Source organism: Leiobunum rupestre, chromosome 1 (assembly GCF_980474605.1).
Source record: "Leiobunum rupestre chromosome 1, qqLeiRupe1.1.hap1, whole genome shotgun sequence".
Classification (NCBI taxonomy): Eukaryota; Metazoa; Arthropoda; class Arachnida; order Opiliones; family Sclerosomatidae; genus Leiobunum; species Leiobunum rupestre.
In genome coordinates, this window is record NC_143384.1 from 56,865,730 (window position 1) to 56,891,722 (window position 25,993).

Here is a 25,993-nt window from a genome sequence, read left to right on the forward strand (position 1 = left end):
GGACGATTCTTTAAATGTCTAGATTTTAATACGTTTTGGAAAACGTAGGACTGATGACGAAAAAGGAAAAGGCTGAAATGCAGAACAGTACTAACTTTTAAGGGTTGGGAATTTTTCTCGTATTTCAACGCATTTTAGGTTTTTTTTAACCATACTATGAATTCTGTGTGATGTTGACTTATACAACGTCGAATTGGCGCCGCGCACTCACTTCGCTCGAGCGCTGGGGGCGCGCAGCGCCTCCCCAACCCCATACTAAAAAAAGCTATGGGCCAACTATAACGCAACCTAGAGGACAGCACCAAGCCTGGCGCATCAAGTATCGTAAACCCGAAATCAATAAACAAAACAAAAAAAACAAAAGTACCTATTGTTAAAAATAGCCCAAAGGACTTCGTTAACACGCGTGAAAAATCTACAATTTCAAAGCATTTGCGAGGGTAAGAAAAGTTCTTATCGACTGAATTTCAACTTGTGCAATCGAAAACAGAATATTGGCGCCTGACGGCGCCACCCCAACCCCATTCTTGCTCTCACGATGGGCCGTCTATAACGCGACCGAGAGGACATTACCTAGCCATAACGCATCAAGTATTGTCCAAATACGCGAAAAACTAAAATAGTTAATTGGTGTTCAATGCTTCACATTGGCCCAAATAATTAATTGATGTTCAACGCATCAAGTATTGTCCAAATACGCGGAAAAGAAAAATAGTTAATTGATGTTCAATTCTTCACATTGGCCCAAATCATTAATTGATATTCAATTAGTATAGACCAAAATGAAAGTTTGTATTCATGTGTCCTACTCTATCGCGGGGTAGAACAGCCAGTGAAATCTCAGGATAATACCAGTGAAAATTGAAAAATCCCATTCCCGATAACTTTTAATTTATGTTTGCGGATAATAATTAATACACCATTAAATTCAGCGTAAAAAATCCTTCCATTAACTCGAATAAAAATCGAAAAATAATAGGGGGGGGGCTATTCTTCACATTGGCCAAAACCGGTAATTGATTTTATAAAGTACGGGAATATCACTTTGTGGCCCAAAACACAAAACACCTAGAAAATGAACAAAGACTGTAGGCCCAATTGATTTTTATTAAGTACGGGAATATCACGTGGAAATTATTAGGACACCGAAACTGTGGTGTCGGCGAACACACGACGGAAATAAGTACATCGAAATATGTGAAAATGTACAAAAATTAGAAATTTTTAAAATTACATTAAAAAATTAAATAATCATTTGCGGCCAAAATAAAAAATACCACCGGCATCTACGTGACAAGGTCTATCAGACGCAACCAAAACTAATCTAAAATTCAATGAGGCAGCTGTAGTTCGCTTCACCCGAATTTTTTTTGAAGTCTTACCTTTTTTGGAAGAACTTACCAAAGACTGAAGCCTGTAAAACGGTGGACATCTCAAAGGTCTTGTGCACCAGGTGCTTATTTTCAACTGAGCTAAAAAACTGGTATAAAATTTCCAGAAAATAATACATAATCACTATATAAAACTATAGTAAGAGAAACCCATAAATTAACTAGCAGACAAACTTGCAAGAAAATTAAGCTTTATTAGGAAAAAGCTGCATTACTCAGACCAATAGGAATTCAAGTAGACATTTTACTACTTCAGCTGTCCCATGGCAAAACCTTGTAACCAACACGATCCTAATTTTGAGATATTTGACTTTTTCAAAACCTAAGTTATAAGATTTTAACGTGGTTTTTAATTCAAAAATTATAAAATTCAAAACCATTTTTAAGTCATAAATAGTTAAATATCTATGACTTTTACCTGAAACTTTTACAGTACTTTAGTACATGCCTTAGTATGCACAATGGACCTTAGGTCGAAGTGTTTGGCTTACCACCCCACTCAATAATAATACATGCCTTAGTAATACTGATGCGTAAAAATCTAGTTTTTCCAAAATTGGTTGGTTAAAAGGTTTTGCCATGGGGCAACCGACTCAGTGTTTTTCAATTTTATTTAGCAAAATTATAAGGTTTTATCAACTTGAAATTTTCAAACTTTAAGTGTTGAAAGCTAAATATTTAACTTTTACAATTTAATAACCATATAAATGTATATTTATTATATGCATTAGATGCACCTTATGAAATTCAGAAAGAAATTTATTATGATAAAACAAGTTGTTTAACATTTTAAAGGGCAAAAAAAGTAGAATGCGAAACCTACATGACAATCTGCTTTAACGGCATTGTGACTTTGTTATGTCAATTTTTATACTTTTGGAATACCATACCAAGTCCACAAAAACAGCTAGATCTTGCTTCAGCTTCCACCTTTTCCCCTAACACTACTGTCGTTGCCCTTTAAGGTGCTAAAATATTGTTGCACTAGGCCTTGGAAAACCTATAGTGAGCAATGAAAAATAACAAATCAAAGATAAAATGCTGGAAATCCCGAGTCATCTGGATTCAGTATATCAAACAAACAGTAAATGGTTCCAGCAAGCCCTAAAAGTGAAAATTATATTAAAATTGCTTTTCACATCAAATCTAGACTGCATAAATTAAAATTTAGCGTAAATTTTAGTTAAAATTAAATATTCAGAAAAAGAACAAGTCTTTTGGGAACATATTCGGACCAAAAAACACTTTGCTAGGCTTTTCAGAAAAAATTACCTTCATATAAGGAAAATGGTCTATCTGCAAGTCGGCATCCATGGTTACCGTAATCATAACACCATTCTACGAACTTAAAAGATAAATGTTTCAGTACACACTCATAAAACTATTTCATCACACTAAAACAGACTTAAGTGGAGTGAAAAGTCTCTAACACCAGTGTTACAATTTTACTCATCCCGTAGTATTCACACAAGAATTTTGAAATGCCACTGAGGTCATTTAACACTATTTCATTACATGCATCCTTTTGATTTTGTTCTTTTTATATCAAGCTTACAAATGAAAATGTTTACGTTTGAATTACGCTATACAATAAATACTCACTATTTCTAAGTTACCATTGCTAGAGTAGTAAAGTTACGGTTTTAACATTCAATGAAAATAATTTTTTAAACATCTAGTCGGCAGTTTCTTTTCACCTGTGACTATTTAGCAGATAAATTCTGGATAAGTAGTTGATTTTATCAGTTTACTCTCTTTACTACTGCACTTAAGGAGTAATTGAAAGGGTAGCCCTAATACCCCAGAACAAGGGAATAGTTAATGGGGTAGAGTAAATCTCTTCCTCGAAACAGGTTAATAAAATGTTCTAGAGTAAAAAGAGTAAACATTTAGCTTGAGAACAACCGTAACAAAACCACCTATTTGCTTTTGGAATAAGAGCATTTTAGATTTTTCAGACACTAATAAGCAATTCCAAAGACCATGCGGTACAACTGGATCAAAGTTATAAGTCGCTTGATGACTTTATTATTTTTTATTATTATTGTCCTTAACCACAATGATTTGAAAGTTTCATTCTTATATTTTTTATGTTAATTATTCTATTTCCAAGTTGTTAATGAACTTTTCAGGCCAACCTTGTTACTACAAAAATTTTCCTTACTTTTATCGCTTTATATAAGAACTCTTCCTCTTTAGTAATTTGATACATAGTAAGAAAGGCATATGCGTTTCCTGATACTCCATGACAAATTCCATAACCTTTCTTAAGTAATCCTTTTCGCCAAATAACATTAGCACATTCTGTTGCTGCTGTCAAAAATCTTTCATCTTCATAAACCTAAAAGTAGATAAAATTTTCAGGTTAGAGCCCATATCATAATAAATAAATAGAAGCTCCAATTACTAACAGGATATCATGAATAGAATGCTTTAGGAATAAATAATTTGTGAGGGTTACAATTAGTATGTTTCACACAGAACAACCACTTAAGTAACAAGGTAAAAACTTAATAGCAAAAGAAATTTAAGAGTGGTTCATAACACAGCAAATAGCGATATTTATATAGAAATTACTGCATGTGTTCCCCTATTTGGAAGATTTTTGCTTTCCTCTTTCAAAATATCAAAAATATATTCCTACACAAAGGCAATCTTGTGACAATTTCGATAGGAATGAGCATTGCATACTCTCAGGCCCCAAAGCACAATTATTTTTCCGCTCCTTTTCCTACTGCTCTTAGTAACTTGAAGGGCAACGCAAGCTCTGTGGCAAAATAAAGAAAAAGTAAGGTGCTTTTTAACCCCCTACACCCCCCCCCCTCAGTACTGGCGAGACCATGCAGAGTTTACCGTAAATTTCGCACTTTGCATACATATTTACACAAATGCCAGCTCACTTGCGTTGCCCTTTAACATCTCCCTTGTAACACTTAAAGATGTCTTTGGCATTTCAAATGCAAATTCCTATTATTATTTGGAAACTGTTATAATATTTAGCAAAGAAAGTGCAAAATAATACCTCATAAGCTTTCGTTAGTAAATGGATCACTCCTGGCGCTCCATGACACCAGTGTATTAATTTATCATCTGAGTTTCCAAGAGATGATGGAAAATTCCCCGATTTAAATTTCAGGGACAGTATAAAGTTGATAGTTGGCAAGATAAGGTTATTCAACTCATTCTTACTCAAGTACTCTTTGGCCTATAAATGCAAAAATCCTGAATTAATAATAGTTGCAAGTACATTTATAACATTTGAAAGGAAAGGTTCAGGCTAAAAACACTTTTGGTCATTAGAAAGACATTGACCAAAAAATCAAATTCATGTCTGCTTAGCAGATGAAAATCCAGTTTATGAGCATCTTGCTTTGGCTTCTACATGGTCCTATAAACTGAAAACGCATTTGGAATATTGTTTCAAAAGAGTTACATTTAATGGCTTGAAAAAAATTATTTACCCTATAATAAGTTCCCTACGCTAAAGGCAGAAAATTCTGCTTCTGTGTTGAGGAAACCTTTACTATCTTTCCCCTTCACCCTCCCATTCCTGTCAAAGCCAGTCTTAAGATAACGTCTCTAATTGGCAGTCAGCCTGCCAATCTCATAAAGAGCATCACAGCAAGAATTTTTTTGAGGGAAAAACCAAAAACACAGAGTAGTCGAGTACCCTGTAACTGATGTTCTAAGTGTATACCCAACTTACCCTAGGCTTAGTGGATATACCACTAGGACACGCCTGTACACTCCTACACCTACATTACTATTGTTACTATACTTTTAGTTTTCGCCACTCAATCATTATGAAATCAAAATCGTCTTTCCCACCCAAAAAACACTATCTAAATTATGCGGGAAATCAATTTGAGTGATTTATCATGAGAAGTAATAAAATGATTATGAAACCTTAAACAATATAAACTTATAGAAATCAATTTGTACTCTTTGGGGCCAGCTTTCTGAACAATCTATTTTGTATTATCTATTTTATCTCATTCATGAGAAAAATGAGTCTAGGTGGCACTAGAACACCATGCTCTTCTGAGCTAATGCCTATGATCTAGCTTCTGATATCGTCAAATAAGAGAAATATGCTAAAATCTGTTCTTGGCCAGAAGCAAAAGACATTAGCTTTCATAGTGGTTTTTATTTCATAGTCACTCCATACTTACTAGTAAAAGTACGTAGAGTATCCCAACAATTCCATGAGCTGCACCAATGTAAGGTTTTCCATGCCATTTATAGAAAAGAGGACAATTTGGTAACTTCTCTTTTTTAGAGAGCTGCTTTCCAGAGATGAAAATTGATTCAATCACCTATAAGCAAAAACCATTTGTAATTTGTATGCTGTGCTTGTTATTCTGATTAGTATACCGAAAATTTAAATTTAATCATGCTTAGCCCAATTTTGTTACAGAAGAAAGATGTTGTCTCATGATTCATGTAGACCATATTTGACCAGGACTTAGATAAAGGGCAACTCGAGTCGTGATTCAAAAATATTTTATAGTGGAAATGCCAGAAGAGCATGAGAGCTAGAGAACACAAGGATTTGGGGCACAGGGAAAATAAAATGGGTAAAGGCGCATGTGCAGACAGATAATAATAAAGCTTTTTTATTGGATATCTCTTATCAGTTTGTAACTGGTTTACATAGAGGTCCATTGAATTAAAAAATTAAATTAAGTTAAAGACAATCATATATATATTTTTTCAGAGTTCTCTGGAACGCTAAGAGCGTATCTTCGTTTTTTAATGTTAGGGGTAGTGAATTCCAGAGCTTGATACCACTAACTCTAAGGCATTTCTCACTATATTTGTTGGTTTTCGTGGAGACGTTGAAATTGATTTTCGAAGTTCTTGTGCAATAGGTGTGGTTAGTGTTGAGTGTTTGTATGAATATGTCGGTAATGTAGACTGGGCAACTTTTATGATAAATTTTATACATAAGGATTAGCGTGTGATATATTGCTCTTTGATTTAAGTTCATCCATTCTAACTCAGTCCTGGCGTCTGTGGCAGATGATCTGGAATGTTTGTGTAGAATGGAACGGGCACTGTTGTTTTGTAGGATTTGCAGCTTTTTTAATTTAGACTTCGATGCGTGGTTATAAAAAATATCACCATAGTCGAGGACTGATTGTACCAATGAGTTATATAAAATACAAAGATTGCTTTTACTCAGACTATTGAGAAAAGGTTTAAATATCCAAAGCTTTTGCTTTGCTTTGTTCAAGGTGTAGTCGATATGATGTGACCAACTAAAGTCCTCATCAAAATATAACCCCAGATATTTGTAGGCAGAAGTTCGTTTTATGCTGGTGTTGTTTAGATTTAAGATAGGAGCAGCAGTCACTTTCTTCTGTTTGTCGGGGGAGAAAATCATTAGAGCGGATTTGCTTTCGTTTACGATAAGGCCCTTAGCCTGTAGAAGATCTCTTAGCGCGAGTACATCTGTTTCAAGGTCTTTTAGTGCAACCTTGAGATTAGCATTAGAATTCAAGAGTGCGTCATCATCCGCATATTCCATAGAGATTGAGTTATTGATAATTTTATGGTTGTCGCTTGTGAAAAGATTAAACAAGAGCGGGCCAAGGATACTTCCTTGTGGTACTCCCGACTTAATTGTAAGTGGGTCTGAAGTTTTGCCATTAACAGATACAATTTGCGTACGGTTAGTTAAAAAGGATTTAAACCATTTGAGTGTAGCTGACTCAATTCCATTAAACTTTAAAATTTCAATTAGTAATTTATGTCAAACGCTTTAGACAGATCCAAGAAAACAACTGCCACAAATTTACCCTCTTCAAGGTTGCTAAGGATGCGCTCATGAAGGTTTAGGATGCCTGTTGTAGTTGAGTGGCCAGATGCAGGGAACCGGACCCGGATAGGCTTCTTTGGGCGCTCTCGGCTAGAGACTGAAGAGGGGCCCCTTACCGGACGGTGTGGGGGTATGGAATAAAAACCTATTTATTATTAAAACGTATTATAAACAATTTGGTTATTTCTTGTAGGTATTTTAACTTTATAACATTTTCAAAGTTATATTTTTTGTGTTATATCTTCAATCTTGCTTATTTAATTTTTTTCGTTTTTCTGCTTGCATGGTCTCTCATGAGCCATGTTCTTCGAGACTGTATGTACGAATTAGGTTAATAAATAATAAAAAAAAGATAAATTTCTTAATCAGGGTAACCAGTTTTTCAAAATTTTCATGGCCATTTCCACAGGGAACATTCGGCCATTTATAACCTATATTTTAAATCAAACAAATTCTCTGTAGTGTGACAATCATGACTTCAAATGCAGCAAGAGGAGCCGGGTTCGATCCCAGCTTGTGGCACTAGGTGAAAACTCGGAACAACTCCTTCTGCGTCGAGTTTTCAAGTGCTCTTCCCACTGGTTTAAGGGGTTTTCCCCCGAGTTCTTCGGTTTCTCCTTCCGTAAAACTTGTCTAGGTTAACGGTAATAGTTAGTGTAGGGAGCTGTTGGCTCGATCACGTGGCATGCAGGGCTTGCCACTACCCTCCTACGCATTGTAACCCGGCCACCTGAATTAAGGGCTTTAAAAGTCACATGATGACTTAGGCCTAAGGTGGTGCCTTGGGTATTAGCCTAGCTGATTATTATTATTATTATTATTATTATTATTATTATTAATAAATGTTTGCTTTTTAAATTTTTGAACTTTCTTTTTAGCACAAACCTTTTGAATAATGTCTTGGTGAACTGAAGCTTTCCCCAAATATTTCTGAACAAATAGCAAAGCATATAAATAGCCCGCTCTCCCAAAAAGTACTTCATCCGGTAATTCCGAAGTCAATGGAACAACATCACGATGTAAAGCTTCCAGCCTAAATTAATGATAATACAGAATTAAAATTCATAATATACCCACAACATTAAATTGGTCCTTAATATTGGTGGAAGTGTAGTCGATTTAATACAGTGACAAATCACATATTAAATATCTTGGTGATTTCAGTGTATAAAACATTAGAAAGAGAAACAAATACTTACTTACTAATAAAATCTTTGGACTTTTTATCTTCCCCAAGCTTTTGGTATACAACCGCTGTAATAGCCAAGGGTCCCGCATCTCCACAAAGAAAAGAAACTCTTCTTCCACTTAACCTTTTTGTGGCTAAATCACAATAGTTCCTAGCAGCATTCAAAAAGTTTTCACTTAAAATTTTATCCATGTGAAAATACAAAAGAGCATGGCCTGTTAGAAAAACACAATATTTGGATAAATAATTTTTTTTTTTCCTAGGCAGATCTATTCCCTGACTAAATATAGGGTGTACTGAAGTGGGGTCAAATTTGAGAAGAGAGAAACCTTGATTTTGCCAATTTTATCCCAATTTTTAAGTCAAACGGCTAAATGTATCAAGTTTCTAAACCAATAAATAAATCACTACAATGGCACATAATGAAAGTGCCAAACATCGATTTATTTGTGTGATCAAATATTTCTATTACTTATCTAAATTTCCACTTTATAAATCATTAATAAACTAAGTGTTTTACTAGGGATTACACATTATCTTTCAAATAATTATTGAGACGTATTGTTATGCTGAGTAATAATAATGAATGAATTAATGAATGGATTTTATTTAAAGTGCATATCAACAGCGCAGAAAACACCAACAAGGACATACACTGGTTTCAACATTTTACAAAGTTGTGTTAGTTACATAGTTACAGTAATATATATGTACATAAAATAAGTTTTTTTTTTTCTTTTTTACAAAAGTTTTAAAGTTTTAAACAGTGTTTCAAGGGGATGAAATTAAGCTATTTTAGTTTTAGAATATCTGAATTTTTACAAGAAAAAATGTCTAAAATATCGTTGTACGAATTGCATGTATTTTGCATTCTTTGTAAGGGAGATTTAATATGACATAATAATAATAATAATAATAATAATAAAAGCTTTTTATTCAGAGATATCCTTTTCAGTGTGGTACACTGATTTACAAAAGGGTATCTACCTACTTGTTTTACTAGGTATTAAACATTATCTTTCAAATAATTATTGAGACGTATTGTTATGCTGAGTAATAATAATAATAATAATAATAAAAGCTTTTTATTCAGAGATATCCTTTTCAGTGTGGTACACTGATTTACAAAAGGGTATCTACCTATTTGTTTTACTAGGGATTACACATTATCTTTCAAATAATTATTGAGACGTATTGTTATGCTGAGTAATAATAATAATAATAATAATAATAATAAAAGCTTTTTATTCAGAGGTATCCTTTTCAGTGTGGTACACTGATTTACAAAAGGGTATCTACCTATTTAAATTAATAAATTAGTAAATAGTGTACAATATCATAAACAGTTCCTGGTATTTACATTCAATTTTATAGGCTGACAGCCCAATAGTCCAATACGGCTTTATTAAAGACGTCTAATGTTTGGCAATTTCTTATAATGTCCGGTAAGACCATGCCATAATTTTATCCCATTTTCAATAATACTCTTTTTACACAAAGTTAGTTTAGAGTTCTCTACAGGTCTATAAAAATTACTATTTATACTCAGAGTATTATGTTTTAAGATATAATCTGGTTGGTTAGAGTTTTGCACTTTAAACATAAACTGTAATAATGCCAGAGAATATAATTTATCCAATGGTAACCATTTTAAAGTTTCAAGTACCTCCTTTGATGGGTAATTTTTAGTAACTTTTTGCACAAAGCGTGCACCATAATGTTAAGTTGAGGAAAGTTTTTTAATATACTTGTTACTAGTTGAAAAATAAAAAATTAATCCATACATCAATAGGCACTTGGCAGTGCTACATCAAAGTTTTTTTAAATAGTTTTTATCGTGGGGAGAAAAATAATACCACAATGGCGGCCATGGCCAAAGCTACGGAGTGCCAAGTCTCTATACCCTATTTAGGTAAAATTTTGCAAATATTCCTACATTTATCAAATTCATTGAAATTCTCAATTTTACCTAAATTTGGATTAAGTTTACCCAAACTTGATGAATTTCCCCCAAAATAGTTCAAAATTAGCATTTTAGTTGAAATTTGAAAATTATTTTTTTGATTTTTCGAAAGTTTTTCACAGTAAGTACCCTGTGAAACCGAGAAAGTCCCATACTCTTTAAATGTAGATTTTTTCATTTTAGGTTGTCAAAAACATTTTTGGTTGCCATAGCAAAACGGAAGCCCAGCGTAACTTTTCCCTTGGTGAAAATTCATGTTAGCCCAAGGTCTACATACACCCGAGTTTCATCAAAATCGGTGATTAACACCTCGGGTACACTCCTCGTTAGTTTTACTAGATTTTCCCAGTGGTTTCATATCACAGTTAAAATCCCAAGTATCATTATTTCCGCAGTTCCATCAAGTGTTAGGAACTCAATCTGGTTATTAAGATCTGTAAAAGTTGATTCAATATCGTTTACTTTTGGTGGAATATAAAAGATTCCAATCACTAATGGTTTTGTATTTGTTTCGTATAGCATAATGAATAGCGATTCAAGGGATGACTTGTCCTTACAGATGTTATTATTTATTGGCATGCCGAGTGGTACTACAGTTAAATGTTCCATGTAATAGATTAAAAGACCACCCCCCATCTTTTAAGGTTTTGTCTTTCCTAAAGAACCTATACCCAGGAATACATCCTTTGTAAGCCATGTTTCGCATATACCAAAGATATGGATACCATTCATTTTCAGATATATAGCAAGTTCTTTTACTGGATTAAAGTTCCTTTTTGTAATACAATCTATATTGAAATTAGCTATTTTCAGTCCTTTAGTAGATGTTTCCTTTGAGTTTTTAGTATTAGCATTTGTAATGGGTCTTTTTTATACCTTTGTACATCTAGAGGATTTTTATTGCTTTCCAGACAATTTTCGAGGTTTCTTACCACTTCTGCATATTTTTGGGGGGCATTCAAACATAAATGCTTTTTTCCAGGAATTAAAATTGTTCAGTTCAGTAACTCTAGCTCCAATTATTCCTATGTCAGCCAAATGTGCTGCAATATCTTCATTTAGGTCTTTTTCACAGTTTGAAATTCGATACTGGTGTATTGGAATATACACTAGTTTTCCATCTTCTGAGTCCTCACCTGTACCAAAAATTTTATTGCCATCACAAATTCCAGCTGTTAGGCATATGCAATATGTGCCAATTGGCCATATACTTGTTTGTAGAAAGTCTGCTTTAACTGAAGTTGATCTCACTACAAAACATTTATTGACAGTATTTTTATCGAGTGATTTTTTGGTAATTCTTATGTCCGATACTCAGGCCCGTATTAAGACCTTTTGGGGCCCTGGGCTAAATAATTTTTTAAGACCTTTGCGATATCCCCAACAGTCAGCCTTTGTATGTCCGTTGTCTAAATTCAACTACACAATAATGAAACCAAAACTAAAGTATAACAAAAGTATAACATAAGCCTACCCTACAGAAAATAAAATTTTTACTGACAGTTGGTCACTCTTATGTTTTAGAAATTGTTGGTACCTGTGATACGCGATGTGGCGATGAGTCAAATTACTTTAGACGAAACTAAAAGATACATAATATTAAATGAGCATAAATAATATTTAACCAACTAAACCCTTTTCCCTAGAGTAAAGGCTGTACGGCTGGCCTTTCCGGGGCCCTAATACTGGCTGGGGGCCTTGGGCTGTAGCCCATTTAGCCCATGCCTTAAGACGGCTCTGCCAATACTGTCTGTCCTTTTGACTCAATATAATTTTTAATATGTTCTTCTGTTGTAGTGATTGAAAAATTGCCGATTAAGAAATCATTCGAATCTGTTGCTTGTTTAATTTTACAGGTTGCAGCTCTCTCGACTGGCTTAGACCATGGGCCAAATAATGATAAATCCAGGACATGACTCTGGTACCTTCACGCGTACTAAATCGGCCGTCCACTAAAAGACACAGGCGGCCATTTTAGTAGGGGGAAAAGGAGGAAAAAATAAAAAAATTGGGGGCAAAATCAAGCAAGTTTCCGGTTTCCCGAACGCCATCTAGTGATGACTGAGTCGGAATTCGGAAATAAGTGGCGGTTGTAATTCGAAAATCCTGCCATATTTGGCCCCTCATTTTTTGATAAATTTTAACGATTCTAGGAAAGTATATGTTTAATATTAAATAATTATATATATTATACTAATTATGAACTTAGTACGTATAAAAATAAGTACTTCCTTTAATAACCACACTATATATGATAACTGGGAATAAATATTCCAGGATATTTACTACGACGACCACGTGTATTATTTTTGAAAACTGTCCCTAAAAAATTTGCTCCCAAAATGACGTAGGTCCGCGATCGCGCGTTTTTCCCAATAGGGGGCAATAGTGATCGGGTGTTAGCGCTGTTGGACGGGTTTTTCGCATAGAGTCATGTCCTGGATTTATCATTATTTGGCCCATGCTTAGACCCATGTTGTTTTTACAGTTATTCTTGTGGCATCCCTTCCTTGCTTCTACTGTTTTCCAATTCTGATCCGTATTTAAACCCTTTTTCACTTGTTTAAATTGGAATTTTTTTTTGATTGAGTGCTGGTTGTGCCAATGTTAGTCTCGGTTTATTAATCACCTGTGCATGCCTTTGACGAGTGCTTATTTGTTTGTCCCCATTGTCCTGAATATTATCTTTTGATAATCCAGGGCCACTTGATTTAGAGTATTGGATAATTTTTGCTTCTAATACTTGTATACTTTCACTATGTGTTTCTTGAAAAGTATTAAATTTTTCTTGTAGCTCTTCCCTCATTCCTTCCTTCAGTTTCTCTATTTCAATTTTGAATTCATTCATCTGCTTACCATGTTGTAGCTTAAGACTAGCCAGTTGTTTTTTAATATCAATAAGTTCTGACGTTGCATTATGTCCATCAGTTATTAAGCCTATGTACGGACAAGGCTTAATAAGCCTGTCTACATTTTCCACAACAAATGAAACGTTTGGCATCAACCATTTTTATGTTTATACATGATAAATGATAATAAGTAAGACATATGTCACAAGCCTTGGTTGCTCCTTTTGTTTTATCCTGCCTGTTGTATTTCCGGTGTGGGCTGGTAACTGGGCTTCGACCCAGGCTAACGGAGAGGGGCCGTTCAAACCGGCCGTCTCGGCGGAATGAGTAGCCTGCTGTGGGGTTGCGGGCCTCCGTATGAGGGCACGGTGGACCCATCTCCCAGCCTTTTGCGGTTCCACCGGGATATCTGGTTTCAGCTGTGCCGGGTTATGCAGGCTGCCGTGTGCCTGCCGTTCCCCTTTAAGAGCTCCTTCAGATGGGCTTGGCTCTCAATCTGTTTAGGTAGGGTGTCGGCTGGCGTAGCCAGAGCATCCGCATTGTGGTGTACTTCAGCATAATCGAAGTGTTGTTAGATTGGTGTGCATATAACAAATAATGTAGGCGTTGCTGGCAACTATGTAGGAGAGCAGACCTCCAGTAGATGTTCAACTGAACAGTAATGCCCCAGTTGCTCGCTCGTTAATAACTTGAAACCTTAATTAACTGCAACTAATAAATTATTTATTACTTTGCAATAAGTCAGTAGTTATTATTCCACCGATTTACAATATTTACAATATGGTAGCAGAGCGTGGTTGACGAGGCCCAGAGTATCATTTCAAGTTCCAAGGTCAAGGTCATCATCCAATATAGGCGACAGGCGGATCGATGATGTATGGAGGATAATGTATGAGTAAGCTGAATTCAACGAATTATAAGTCATAGAAATTTGAAATAGAAATGCTGTTAAGACAGCAGGGCTATTGGGGAATTGTCACTGGGACTGAACAGGCACCTGTGTCCACTGCCACTACACCAGCAGCTCAAGCTGCCATAGACAGATTTAATGAAAGGGACTCGAAGGCCTTTGCTTGTATTGCTTCCAATATAGCAATAGAACTAAGAAGTCTTATAGTGGAAGCGACAACTACAGTAGAAGTATGGGTAGCCCTAGCAAGTGTTTTTAAACCCAAGTCTCGTGCAAGGATAGAGGCATTGAGAAAGAAGTTTTTTAGTACTACTTATGATTCAGGGGAAGGCATGGCAGAGTTTATTGGCCGTTTATACACAGTAAGGAATGAAATAGAAAATGCTGGGAAAAATGTCAGTGACGAAGAGGTTTCTTATCAGTTAATAGGGTCCCTACCCGAATCATATAACGCACTTGCCCAACAAATCTATCAGTATGGAGATTCTGATTTTAAGCCTGAAATAATTAAGAATGCGCTGTTGGCAGAATATGGCAGGCAGGTAGCACAACAGCAGAACCCTGGAAGTACGTCTAATGCATTAGTAGTGAAGCATAAAAATGAAAATACAAAGTTCTTTAAAGGGAAATGCTTTAATTGTGGAAGGTATGGACATTGCATAGCGGACTGTAAATTTAAGAAAGATAAGAGTCAGTCCAAAGGGAAAGATAAAAAGAACAAGTCCGTAAATGGGAATAGTACTGGTATGTTTGCAACAACGTATTATACAGCAAACACCACTAAAGAGTGGGTGATAGACACAGGTGCGACACACCATTTTTGTAACCAGAAAGAATGGTTTCACACCTATGAACCTTGTGAAATGACTGATGTTTCTGTAGGCGAAGGGCAAACCAAAGCCGAGGGCCGAGGTTCATTATGGCTCGAAGTTCATTGTGAAGGGAAAATCAATTATATCAATTTAAAAAATGTCATTTATACACCGGGAATGCGCAAAAATTTGTTATCAGGAAGGTGTATGGATGAAGCAGGATGGAGAGGCATATTTGAAAAGTCAAAATTAATCGGTTATTTTCCTCAGGGGAATATCGCTTTTGAAGCAGTATTAAAGGACAAATTTTATTCAATGAGACCAAGGTACTCGTTAATGGTCCTCCAGACGATGAAATGGAAGAGTTTTCTTCTGACAATGGTAAACCAATTCAAGAAATCATACTTTGGCATTTACGCCTAGGACACGTCAACGAAACTGATTTGAAATATATGGCAAATTACAGCATGTTGGATGGTCTAGATCCACTTATGGGGACATTGGAGTCGTGTATCCCATGTAAGGTAGCAAAAAGTACGAAACAGCCGCATCGAAGCCTGAATGAAATTCGAAGCAATCATATCCTAGAGCTGGTTCATGCGGATGTTTGGGGCACATCACCGGTTGGTTCTTTAGGAGGAGCTAAATATTATCTCACTTTTGTAGATGATTTTAGTCGATACATCAAGATATATATCATGCAGAGGAAAAACGAGGTTTTCTCCTGTTTTGAAGAATATAAAGCTCTTGTAGAGAAACAAACAGGAAGCAAAATTAAGGCCATACGGACAGATAACGGGATGGAGTTCTGTGCAAAGTATATAGAGCAATATTGTCAGCAGGAGGGCATAAGACACGAGAAGACCAACCCATATTCGCCTCCTATGAACGGAGTGGCTGAACGTATTAACCAGACACTCATGGACATGGTAAGGGCAATCTTGGAAGATTCCAAGTTACCACCCAAGCTATGGGCAGAACTAGTTGTATCATCTGCGTATATAAAGAACCGTCTAAAGCACACTCGACTGGGAGATGATACGCCATTGAGTCGTTGGTTTGATCATAAGCCAAGCGCAAGGCATCTGAGGCGGCTGGGATGTTTAGCATTTGTACATATACCCAAAGAGAAGAGAAGAGATAAGTTTCAACAGAGGGCAAATCAAGGTATCCTGGTTGGATATGCCTTTCACACGAAAGGATATAGAGTTTGGTTTCCCGACTCTAACGAAGTCCGTGAAAGTAAACATGTCACATTCAATGAAGCTCGAATAGGTATGGATCAGTTGATGGTACAAGATAGAAAAGAAATATATCAATGGCCGTTACTCGACTTTGAAGATAGAGAAGTAGAACAAATACAAGCAAACAACCCAGAGGACGATAGCCAACAAGAACAGAGTAAGCAAGAACAACCGAAAACACCAGATCAACCTCTGGCACCAGAACAAACTATTCCAACCAATCAATTGCCTGAAGGCTGGAGCCGTGAAGTGGTAACCCGTCAAATGGGAGCTTCAAAGGGGGAGGTAGATGTCTACTACAGGAACCCGGAGGATAAACGTTTGCGGTCAACAAAGGAAGTGAAGACGTATCTTCAGGATCGACATTTAGACCTTGATATAGCGTTATTCGATTTCTCGAGAAAGAATCTTGCATCCTTATTAACTGGCTGTAATCCTGAACCATTACCGACCATTGATGAACATTTGGAAGCGTTCAGTGCTGAAGTGAAGATACCCCAAAGATACCAAGAAGCCCTGAGATCACCAGTCAAGGATAAATGGCAAACAGCAATGGAAGCTGAAATGCACACTTTGGAGGATCGCAATGTCATGGATACTGTGCCAAAGCCGGTGAATACCAAAATAGTAGGATGCCGTTGGGTATATGCTGTCAAAAAGGACAACAAAGATAAAATAATACGCTATAGAGCCAGGCTGGTGGCCCAAGGCTGCAATCAGACCATGGGGCAAGATTATGATGAATCATTTTCACCAGTCGTGAACTTTACATTGATCCGATTCTTCATTGCAATGTTTGTCATACCACTTTGGCTGGGCTCATTCACTCATTGATGTCAAGAACGCATATCTATATGGGGAATTAGATAGAGAAGTGTTTATGAAACAAATCCCAGGTTACGAGACACATGATCCAGCAAGATATTGCCTCAAATTGAACAAGGCGTTATATGGCTTACCATCGAGTGGTCGATTATTTTTTGCCGAATTGGATCGCACATTCGTGGACCTCGGCTATGAGAAGGTACAGGGTACTAATTGCCTTTATAGTATACCCGGACAAGCACTCATACTAGTCTATGTCGATGATATATTGATTCTTGCTAAAGACACTCTTATTTTGGATGGTATCAAGAATGATATAGCTCAGATATATGAGACGAAAGACATGGGACCCATCAATCAGTTCTTAGGTGTTGATTTCGATTTTGATGAAAACCAGAAACAAGTCAAATTACATCAAACCAGATACATCAAAAAAGTCGCTGAACGTTTTAATATCACAATAGAAGAGCCAGTTAGTCTACCAATAAGTCCTAGTATCATCTTATCTAGACGAGATTGTCCCGATACCCCTGGCGAAGTAAATATTACACAATATAAAGCGTTAGTGGGTTGTTTGCTATTTATAGCTCAGAAAACACGACCAGACATTCTATTCACAGTGGTAGCTTTATCACAGTTCAATAATAATCCTGGTGTAGTCCATTTAAATAGATTGCGTCAACTAATGAGGTATGTCATATCAACAGTGAACTATGGACTAATCTATCGACGGCAAGAAGTTCCTACTACCACTATGCATTCCGATAGTGACTGGGGTTCCGACAGGGACACGAGACGTTCAACTAGTGGTTACGTTCTATCCATTGGGTCTTGTTCGGTATCATGGCGACCCTCAAAGCAGAAATCAGTGTCATTATCGACTATGGAGGCGGAGTTCGTTGCTCTGTCGAAAGCAGTCCAAGAACTCACGTGGGTGTTACAAATTATAAATGAACTAAAGAGTTTTGACCTAAAGTTATCTCAACCTGTTATATTTTGTGACAATCAATCAGCAATCTGCTATAGTAAGAATAATGTCGAAAACCAAAAAAGTAAACATATAGATATTAAATATCAGCATGTTCGAACTGAATTGGCCGAAGGACGATTTATATTGAAATATGTATCGTCAAAGGAAAATACTGCTGATATATTCACTACAATATTAGATAAGACGAGCTTTAACAATTGTGTAAAACGCCTAGGCCTAGGTGATTAATGATCGATGTTGTTAATTTATAATTTATTATTAATAATTATTACTTATACTAACTGTTACTAATATGATAAAGTAGGAGGACTGTTGTTATATTGTGGTGTACTTTAGCATAATCGAAGTGTTGTTAGATTGGTGTGTATATAACAACTAATGTAGAGTTGCTGGCAACTATGTAGGAGAGCAGACCTCTAGTAGATGTTCAACTGAACAGTAATGCCCCAGTTGCTCGCTCGTTAATAACTTGAAACCTTAATTAACTGCAACTAATAAATTATTTATTACTTTGCAATAAGTCAGTAGTTATTATTCCACCGATTTACAATATTCACACCCTTTAAGAGCTCCTTCAGATGGGCTTGGCTCTCAACCTTTTTAGGTAGGGTGTCGGCTGGCGTAGCCAGAGCATCCGCTCTTATTCCCAATGCTGTGTGGGATGTGGCGCGTTGGGCGGCCCATTGCTGCACCTTCTGCTGGGTGGGGCGGCTTGCGTCGAGGGTGCGACCATCAGTAGTAGGGTTCTGCTCCCCATGCTGGTTTTGTCACCTGTCCGGGCTTGTGGACGCTGGCATAGGGCATTTGATGATGGACATCCGGTGGTGTGGTTTCTATCTTACCGGTACACCGGGCTATAAATGCCTGTTGAATTTACATACCTGTAAAAGACAGTGCTTGTCTTCTTCATCATCACACATTTTCCTTTACAAATTCTTATAATAAGAAATGAAGTCAGTATATATATTTGCCACACTATAATCTGGTATAATTCATTCTTTTAAAAGTCATAAAATATTAGAAATATAAAAGTATAATCATATATACACTAAAAATAGGAGCATAAAAACACGCGACTGCTCTGGTTGACGTTTTTATTTTTTAACGAGCAAGGGCATTATAGTCATTCGGCTAGGTGTGCATATTTGGGGATTAAAAAGAGAGAGAAACTGTGAGGAAATGACTTACAAGTTCCAAATGCAACTAAAACAAACCTAGTAGCTGGCAAACCATGATAACAACCATTTTACAATTAGATTGACCAATAATGGTCACTTTCTCTATTACTAAACATGGTATATAAAGTCTTAAAAAAATGCCATAACTTTTGAAAATTAAAGAAAATTAAACATACCTGCAGTTCCGGTATAAACAGAATTATCTGTTTGTTCATGCTTTTCTTCCACTAAATTATCCTCTAATATTTTAAGCAAGCGAAAAGCGCTATTTTCTATTTCCTTTTTTATACCACTTTTAAGCTGCAAAAAAATATTACATAGATCAACTTCACTGGGTTCAGTTGAATCTGCGACATAGAAATATTCTAACATGTGCTAATTTGAAAAATCTTTTACAAGTAATATAATAAACAAATAAGTATGACACCAAACAATTATAGTCTGTCAGAGAGTTGCGTAATTAAAGGTTTTGGAAACAAAGTTTTTCATATCTATTGTCTTCATTTGCAGAATCTTTGCCAGTCAATTTAGTTTGTATAAGAGCTGGAACAACTCAAATGTGAAAATATTTAAACAAAAATTTTTTAATTTAAGTCAAGTTTATGTTCCGTTTTGATTATTCATAAGTATTGGCTGCTCCGTTGAAAGGGTCAGTAGCAACCCTACAGTTCCAATGACTATAAACTCAGAGTTGTCAAACTTTTATAGCATGCATCACTAAAATTTATAATAATATATTAAATAATTTAATTAATATCAATCTTGTTTTACCAATTTACTAAATTTTCATAAATAACGAATTATTTAAAAAAACATTTGATATAAATCCCTGTTTAAGACATGATATTTTTATCATGTCTTAAACAGCGATTTATATTTATTTATTTAATATTTTTATTACATCACTAGCTATAGCTTGGATAAACTAAAGTTAAACTTGCGTTAGTGCATGGTTTAATTAAGTAGATTCGCTAAAGGATATTCCACGAGCTAACATCCCAGTGCAAAACTTTTGTTAGGTCTATGTAATTTATTTTTTATTTCCCCACTCCTTCGACCCCCTCTCTATAGCCAGGGGCAACCAGATATGAGTTTGTAAAATATCACCAGCTTTTTTCGTATTCGTCTTCTGTTTTGGGGAATATCACAAGCACGTCGATTTGTTTGCCCCTGGATAGAACTATAAAACCTATTAACTTCCGTTTTGCAATTAATAGTATTTTGTAGTTTTTTCGCTGGTGGAACATCTTCTACTATTTAATCCATGACACTGAGAAAATATTTTTATTTTTCACTGTCTTTATTTAACGGAAAGGTATCAAATAAATGTGTTTCCAAAGTACTCTTAAGCTTTGAAAGATTTTCTAACGAATAGATGTTTTGTCACTTGGAACTTAGTCAATTACAGAAAAAAAGAAAATAGGGGTTTAACTTCTATTACTAAAAAAACGAAGACATACCTTTCCATTTTCAAGTACCGCAGAAGTAGAAAATGAGGGGAATGAGTTAAGAAATTCCCTTGAGCTATCAGACATCTAAAAAATACAATTTTTATGCAGTTTGCAAGAACAATTGTAAAAACATGCAGATCTGTGAGATTTTGAGGCTGGAAACAAATTTGGTAATGGGGCCTCTACCAAGGCTAAGACCAAGACTGTGAATTGTCAATGCAACTTATAATGTACAGTCTTTTCACAATTTAAAGGGCAACGCAAGCTCTGTGGCAAAATAAAAGAAAAAGCACCGTGCTTTTTAACCCCCTACACCCCCACTCGGTACTAGCGAGACCACGCAAAGTTTACCGTAAATTTCGCACTTTGCATACAGTCACACAAATGCCAGCTCACTTGCGTTGCCCTTTAAGCTAAAACAAACTGGAAGATCAATTTTTACTTCAGAATCTAATAGATTTTTAGCTGCTTTAGAAGTGATGAGGTCTCTAACTCTCCTCTTTGTAGTAGATAGTTTTTGAAGTTACTCCTAGCGGGCAATTTAAAATAATTAAGGGAAGAACAAAGCTGCCTCTGTACTTAGCTATCAATAAACAAAATATTCGATTGCGTATATGAGCGGAAGAGAGGTGGGTCTCTCTCAGACTAAACAAGAGCATCTTTTAAGACAAGTGCCTCACTTATGATAGATTAAGCAAAAGAAGATTAGAGCTATCTTTTTCACTGTTAAACTATCAATATACTGGAAAGTGAATGATAATTAGCCTTAAAACCTGGTTTTCAGGGCTAGAAAATCTTCAATTTTAAATTTAAGCTTCTGCAATTTATATTATTTTGGAAGTCCGACAATTTATTTCATTGCTGGAACTTAAGTTCTTAAATGTGACAATTGAAATTTTTGAATCAGTTTCCCAGCCATTTTAATTTTGGTAGAGTAGTCAATTTTTTTTATGTATTCTCAAATTTGAATAGAGCAATTTTGTGATTGGTGGATCTTAAAATTCATTTTGCGCGTGAAAATACGCTGCCATGTTAGGGTAAAAATGCAAGTAAATAAGCCTGCTATACCTCACAATGTAAAGGTACTGTCACGCGCAGAAACGTCATTTTGGAATTGGTCAATTACGCCTATAGTTATGGTTCTAATAAATCTTTAATGTTTCAAAGCAACTAAAAACTAATCATTCTGATAATTTTTAAAAACATTTATTAATGATCGATGTAAAATAAATGGATGTGATTTGTATTATTTTATTAAATATTGATTAATGTGAAGTGTTCAGCTTTAATTATTTTATAATATCGGCATAGCATTAATTATATCATCTTTTTATATTATTTATTACAGTTTCAACACTTCTGAACCCATAACTACTCTTTATATTTTCATTTGCTAGCTGAGACACGAATGATTTAAAAAACAATGTTTGGGAGCGTTCAGTGTCTTACTCTCTAGTTAGAAACCATTTATCTGAACATTACTATTCATAATACAAATTTATGTTTAGGAACTGCCAGAAAACATCACTAAACACTCACAATTAGTAACCCCAAGCTAAATAATACTGAGAAAATTAACTAAATGTAATTTTAATTAACATTTTCAATATTATTAAAGAATTAACTTTTATTAGTTGGGTATGAGCTGTTTTAGGATGCAAGAGGAATTTATTATTTAAGTACTAAAATGAGCTCATGAGAGCTTTGCCTGTGACGAATGAAGTTTAATTAGAAAATTGAGGTAGATAAGAGCAAGAAACAATTATGACAGGCTAACATGAACGAGTTGCGAGATGATAATGTATTTTGAAAAAACGACATTTAAACTTAGCGACATTTTAAGCTTTCATGATTGAATCAGTGAGCGCGGTCCAAAGACTGCAGTAAAATAAAAAGGTGGATAGGACTGTTCAGAATTTTACAGGTTGACTAGCTCAAGAAAACATCATCAATTGTCCGAAGAAGGCCAATTAAGATTAGCAATTCTTTAACTCTAGGAAATATTATTTTTGATGCACAGGCCTGAACACAGTCTAGCCAACGATTGTCTAACTCAAAAAGGAAAATTAAAATAATAACTTCTGTAAAACTAATTTTGGTAACTAAACTTTTTGGGGAAGTAGTTATAATAAAAGCACATGCCATTCCCTGAACTCAAACCAATAAATACTCAAATAGAAGTTCCATATCCAACTACCATATTCAAGGAGGAGATACGACTGTTATTTAAGGAAAATATAAATTTATATATTTGAGAAAGCAATCTAGTACCTCAATAATATAATTTTTTTTTTAAATTCTAGCTCATTTCATGAAACTAACAACTTAAAACACTAACTGATAAATATATAAATTTGTCAACACGTGAAGGAACGTAAGGAAAAAAGTTGACAAGTAAATCTTATATATTTGAAATTTTGAATGTTTGAAAATCGAGCTTTGACCAAAAATAAAAAACGAGGCGGTCGACTTTTGACTAGTTACGAGCCGATAGATGCGCGACAGTCTACTTCCCATTTTATACCGAAAATTGCAATTATAGTATAGCAAGACACTTGACGACAATTCAATGTTTGGATGAGACTAAAGATAAATATTTATTTTTTACCTCTCCGAGGTTATACAACCAGCGTGTCCGTCTGTGGGTGGTATATTACTAATTAATAGAGTAATAAATTTCGGTTTTTATTAAAATAGAACGAAATTTCGTGTTCCATTTAAATTATTGCATCGAAGATATTCTAATGTAGCGTCTTCTCTGTTGATTAAAAAGAATGCGCCGCCCAGGTTTTGAACCCGAGCCCTTCTACGTGGCAGGCGAATGTTCTACCACAGAACCACCGATACATGTTATATTTCTTTGAAAATTATAATCTCAGCTTAGCGGAAGAGCCTACATTTTTTACGTATGAAATTATAAAGGTCAAATCTTGTTTTAGCGCAGTCAGCAGAGATAAGAGGGTTAAAGGGTAGATACTGTGGGTTTTTTGTTATTTATTTACGAGTTTTATTATCGTCTTTAAAAAAGTTGTAATAATGCAAAAGCGTTTATTTAACGTGTATTGATGTAAGAGCGGTCGTTTCGTCAAGTGGCTCTCTGTGCATTGTTGATGGTAAGGTTTTTGCTTCTTGTTAATACATTTGGTGTGGAAATTTGGATATCTACGATTCCTAATGCTGTCATTGATTTCCTGGGTGAGAAAAATAGAAATAGCCTCTGTAGATATTTATTTCATTAAAATTTGCTTCGTATTATATTTAACCGATAAACTGGTTCCGTAAATAGGGTTAAATTCAATTGTGCATTGTTTTAGTACGTCTAACTCGCTGTTGTAAATACTTAATTTATATTATTCTGAATAAATTAAACTCGGTTGTTTCGTCTCAATTATTTAATTTAAAATAAAACTTTATACCGGGCGGGATTGAACCGGGATTACGTTTTAGTAAATAACTCTGAATTGCGGAGATATCCTTGGGGGTCGTGTCGAGATTTTATTACCACTAGGGACCATTCTTCCGAGGAGAGGTATATTTTGGCTTGCCAACTTGTATTACCTCTCCGAGGGGAGAAAGTCCCCTAGGAGGGGTTATACAATCACCGTGTCAGGGTGTGGGTGGGTGGGTGTGGGTGTGTCTGGCCTTTGTGTAGCAAAGTGTAATCACTGCGTACGCAGCTTCTCAGAATTTAAAAGTTGGCAAAACCACCGTGTGACGGTGAGCATTAACGGACAAATTTGTGGTTGCGTCGGGTTTGGTTTTGTGATTTTCGCACAGTGGAATTCTTTGTAGTTGGCACTTTCATGGACGGTATTAAATTCTTCGACTGAAATAAAAGAATAACAGGATTTAAGGCTTGTTTCCTTAGAAGAGTCGTTTAAAATATCTTGAATAGTAGACTCATTAAATTTGGGGTGTCTGGATTAGTTAATGTAAAACTTGAAACATTGTGGTCACTAGATAATGTTTGGCTTTCAAGCAATTCAGTAACTATCGGTTTTCGCTCTGATTCTAGCTCGGGATTTTCTTTCCTTGGCCGTGGCAAATTTTTACTAGGAACAGCACTTTTAAATAAAGCTTTTCTTATTTTCAATCTGAGTAATTCAGCTTCGAGATTTCGTTAAAAATCCTCTTCTGTAAAGTTTTCAGAACAGATTCTCGCTTTGTCTCGATTTACGTTACTATGATAACATTTATTCAACCAAATTCTTCTAATTTTATGTCCTTAGGAAACGTAAAATAAGAAATATAATCTTTGCATTTATTGGAAGAATGATAATTCTTGCAGCCAAATACAGAGCAGCATGATCAAGGTATTCTAAAAACAACAAATTTAATTATTGTGAACCGCCGAAGTGTTTTGTTATTTCAAAATCTTACAGTGATCATGCATTTTGAGGTTAGAAGCTTCATTTAAACCAAGGAATACCTCCGCGTGTGGTGCCATACCAGAGTGATTGACAAAAGTCATTTCACCTCGGGCAGGAATCGAACCTACGACCTTTGGGTTACCGTCCCAACGCCACTACGATTGGACTACCGAGGCGGTGAATAATCAGGCCTCGGACACCCAATTTATGAATGACTCGATCTGGTTCACATTATTGACGGGATACATTTAACCCGTTGTTGACGGTGTCGTAGCATTTAACGTCAACTAATTTATAACAGGTCCTTGATAGCCTGACTGTAGTCATAACCAGAGGTGGGCAAAAGATGTGATTACTCTCGAACGTGTGAGTGTTCAAGTTGCTAATAGTTGCTTGATTTTAGAGCAAACACGCTGAGGACCTGAGTCACCCCCAGCTACCGGGGCAAAGTCCAAAACGCGTTACCGGGGCAAAGTCAAAAACCGTAATTGCAGTGTAAAGGGAGGCAAAACCACCGTGTGGCAGTGAGCGTTAACGGATGAATTTGCGGTTGGGTTGGGTGCGGTTGCTTTTTTCGTTAACACTCACCACCGCGACGGTTCGAACATAGATTTATTGGAAAGTTTGTTTTATTGTAATGTTTATGTGTAGTGTGGGAACGTTGACTTTGTGTTATGGTGGTTGCGGGTGATGAGTTTGTTGTGTATGCGTGTTATATGTATGGGTCTTTTCTCTCCAACTTCTTATTGACGTTTGCGACGGACCGAGTGCTGAGGGTTACGATAAACGTCTCAAAGTCCAAATGGCAGGGTTTCCACCAATTGCGCGGGGTTTGAACCCGAGCCCTCCTGCATGACAGGCGAGTGTTTTACCACAGAACCACCGATACATGTTCCGAATAATTGTAAATTATAAGCTCAGCCTAAGCGGAAGAGTATATTAATAGATTTTAAAGTCTAATTTTTTTACGTATGGAAATTTAAAGGTCAAATCTTGTTT

At 35.7% G+C, this 25,993-nt stretch overlaps 1 protein-coding gene across 2 annotated transcripts; it reads right to left on the reverse strand.

Moving 5' to 3' along the window:
* Positions 1–1,612: 1,612 nt before the first annotated feature.
* LOC149963340 (lanC-like protein 2) lies at positions 1,613–22,966 on the reverse strand. Of its 2 annotated transcripts, none has more exons than XM_090170567.1 (10): positions 22,896–22,966; positions 20,634–20,708; positions 19,350–19,473; positions 8,412–8,616; positions 8,098–8,245; positions 5,564–5,707; positions 4,414–4,596; positions 3,556–3,732; positions 2,664–2,736; positions 1,613–2,495 (listed from the first exon to the last, which is right to left on the reverse strand). In XM_090170567.1, the coding sequence occupies exons 2-10, from the start codon at positions 20,706–20,708 to the stop codon at positions 2,419–2,421; spliced, it is 1,206 nt and encodes a 401-aa protein (XP_090026693.1). In that variant the 5' UTR covers positions 22,896–22,966; the 3' UTR covers positions 1,613–2,418. The 2 variants fall into 2 exon arrangements, with proteins under 2 accessions (XP_090026693.1, XP_090026692.1); XM_090170566.1 differs by lacking the exon at positions 22,896–22,966 and adding an exon at positions 21,693–21,763.
* Between the last annotated feature and the right edge of the window lie 3,027 nt (positions 22,967–25,993).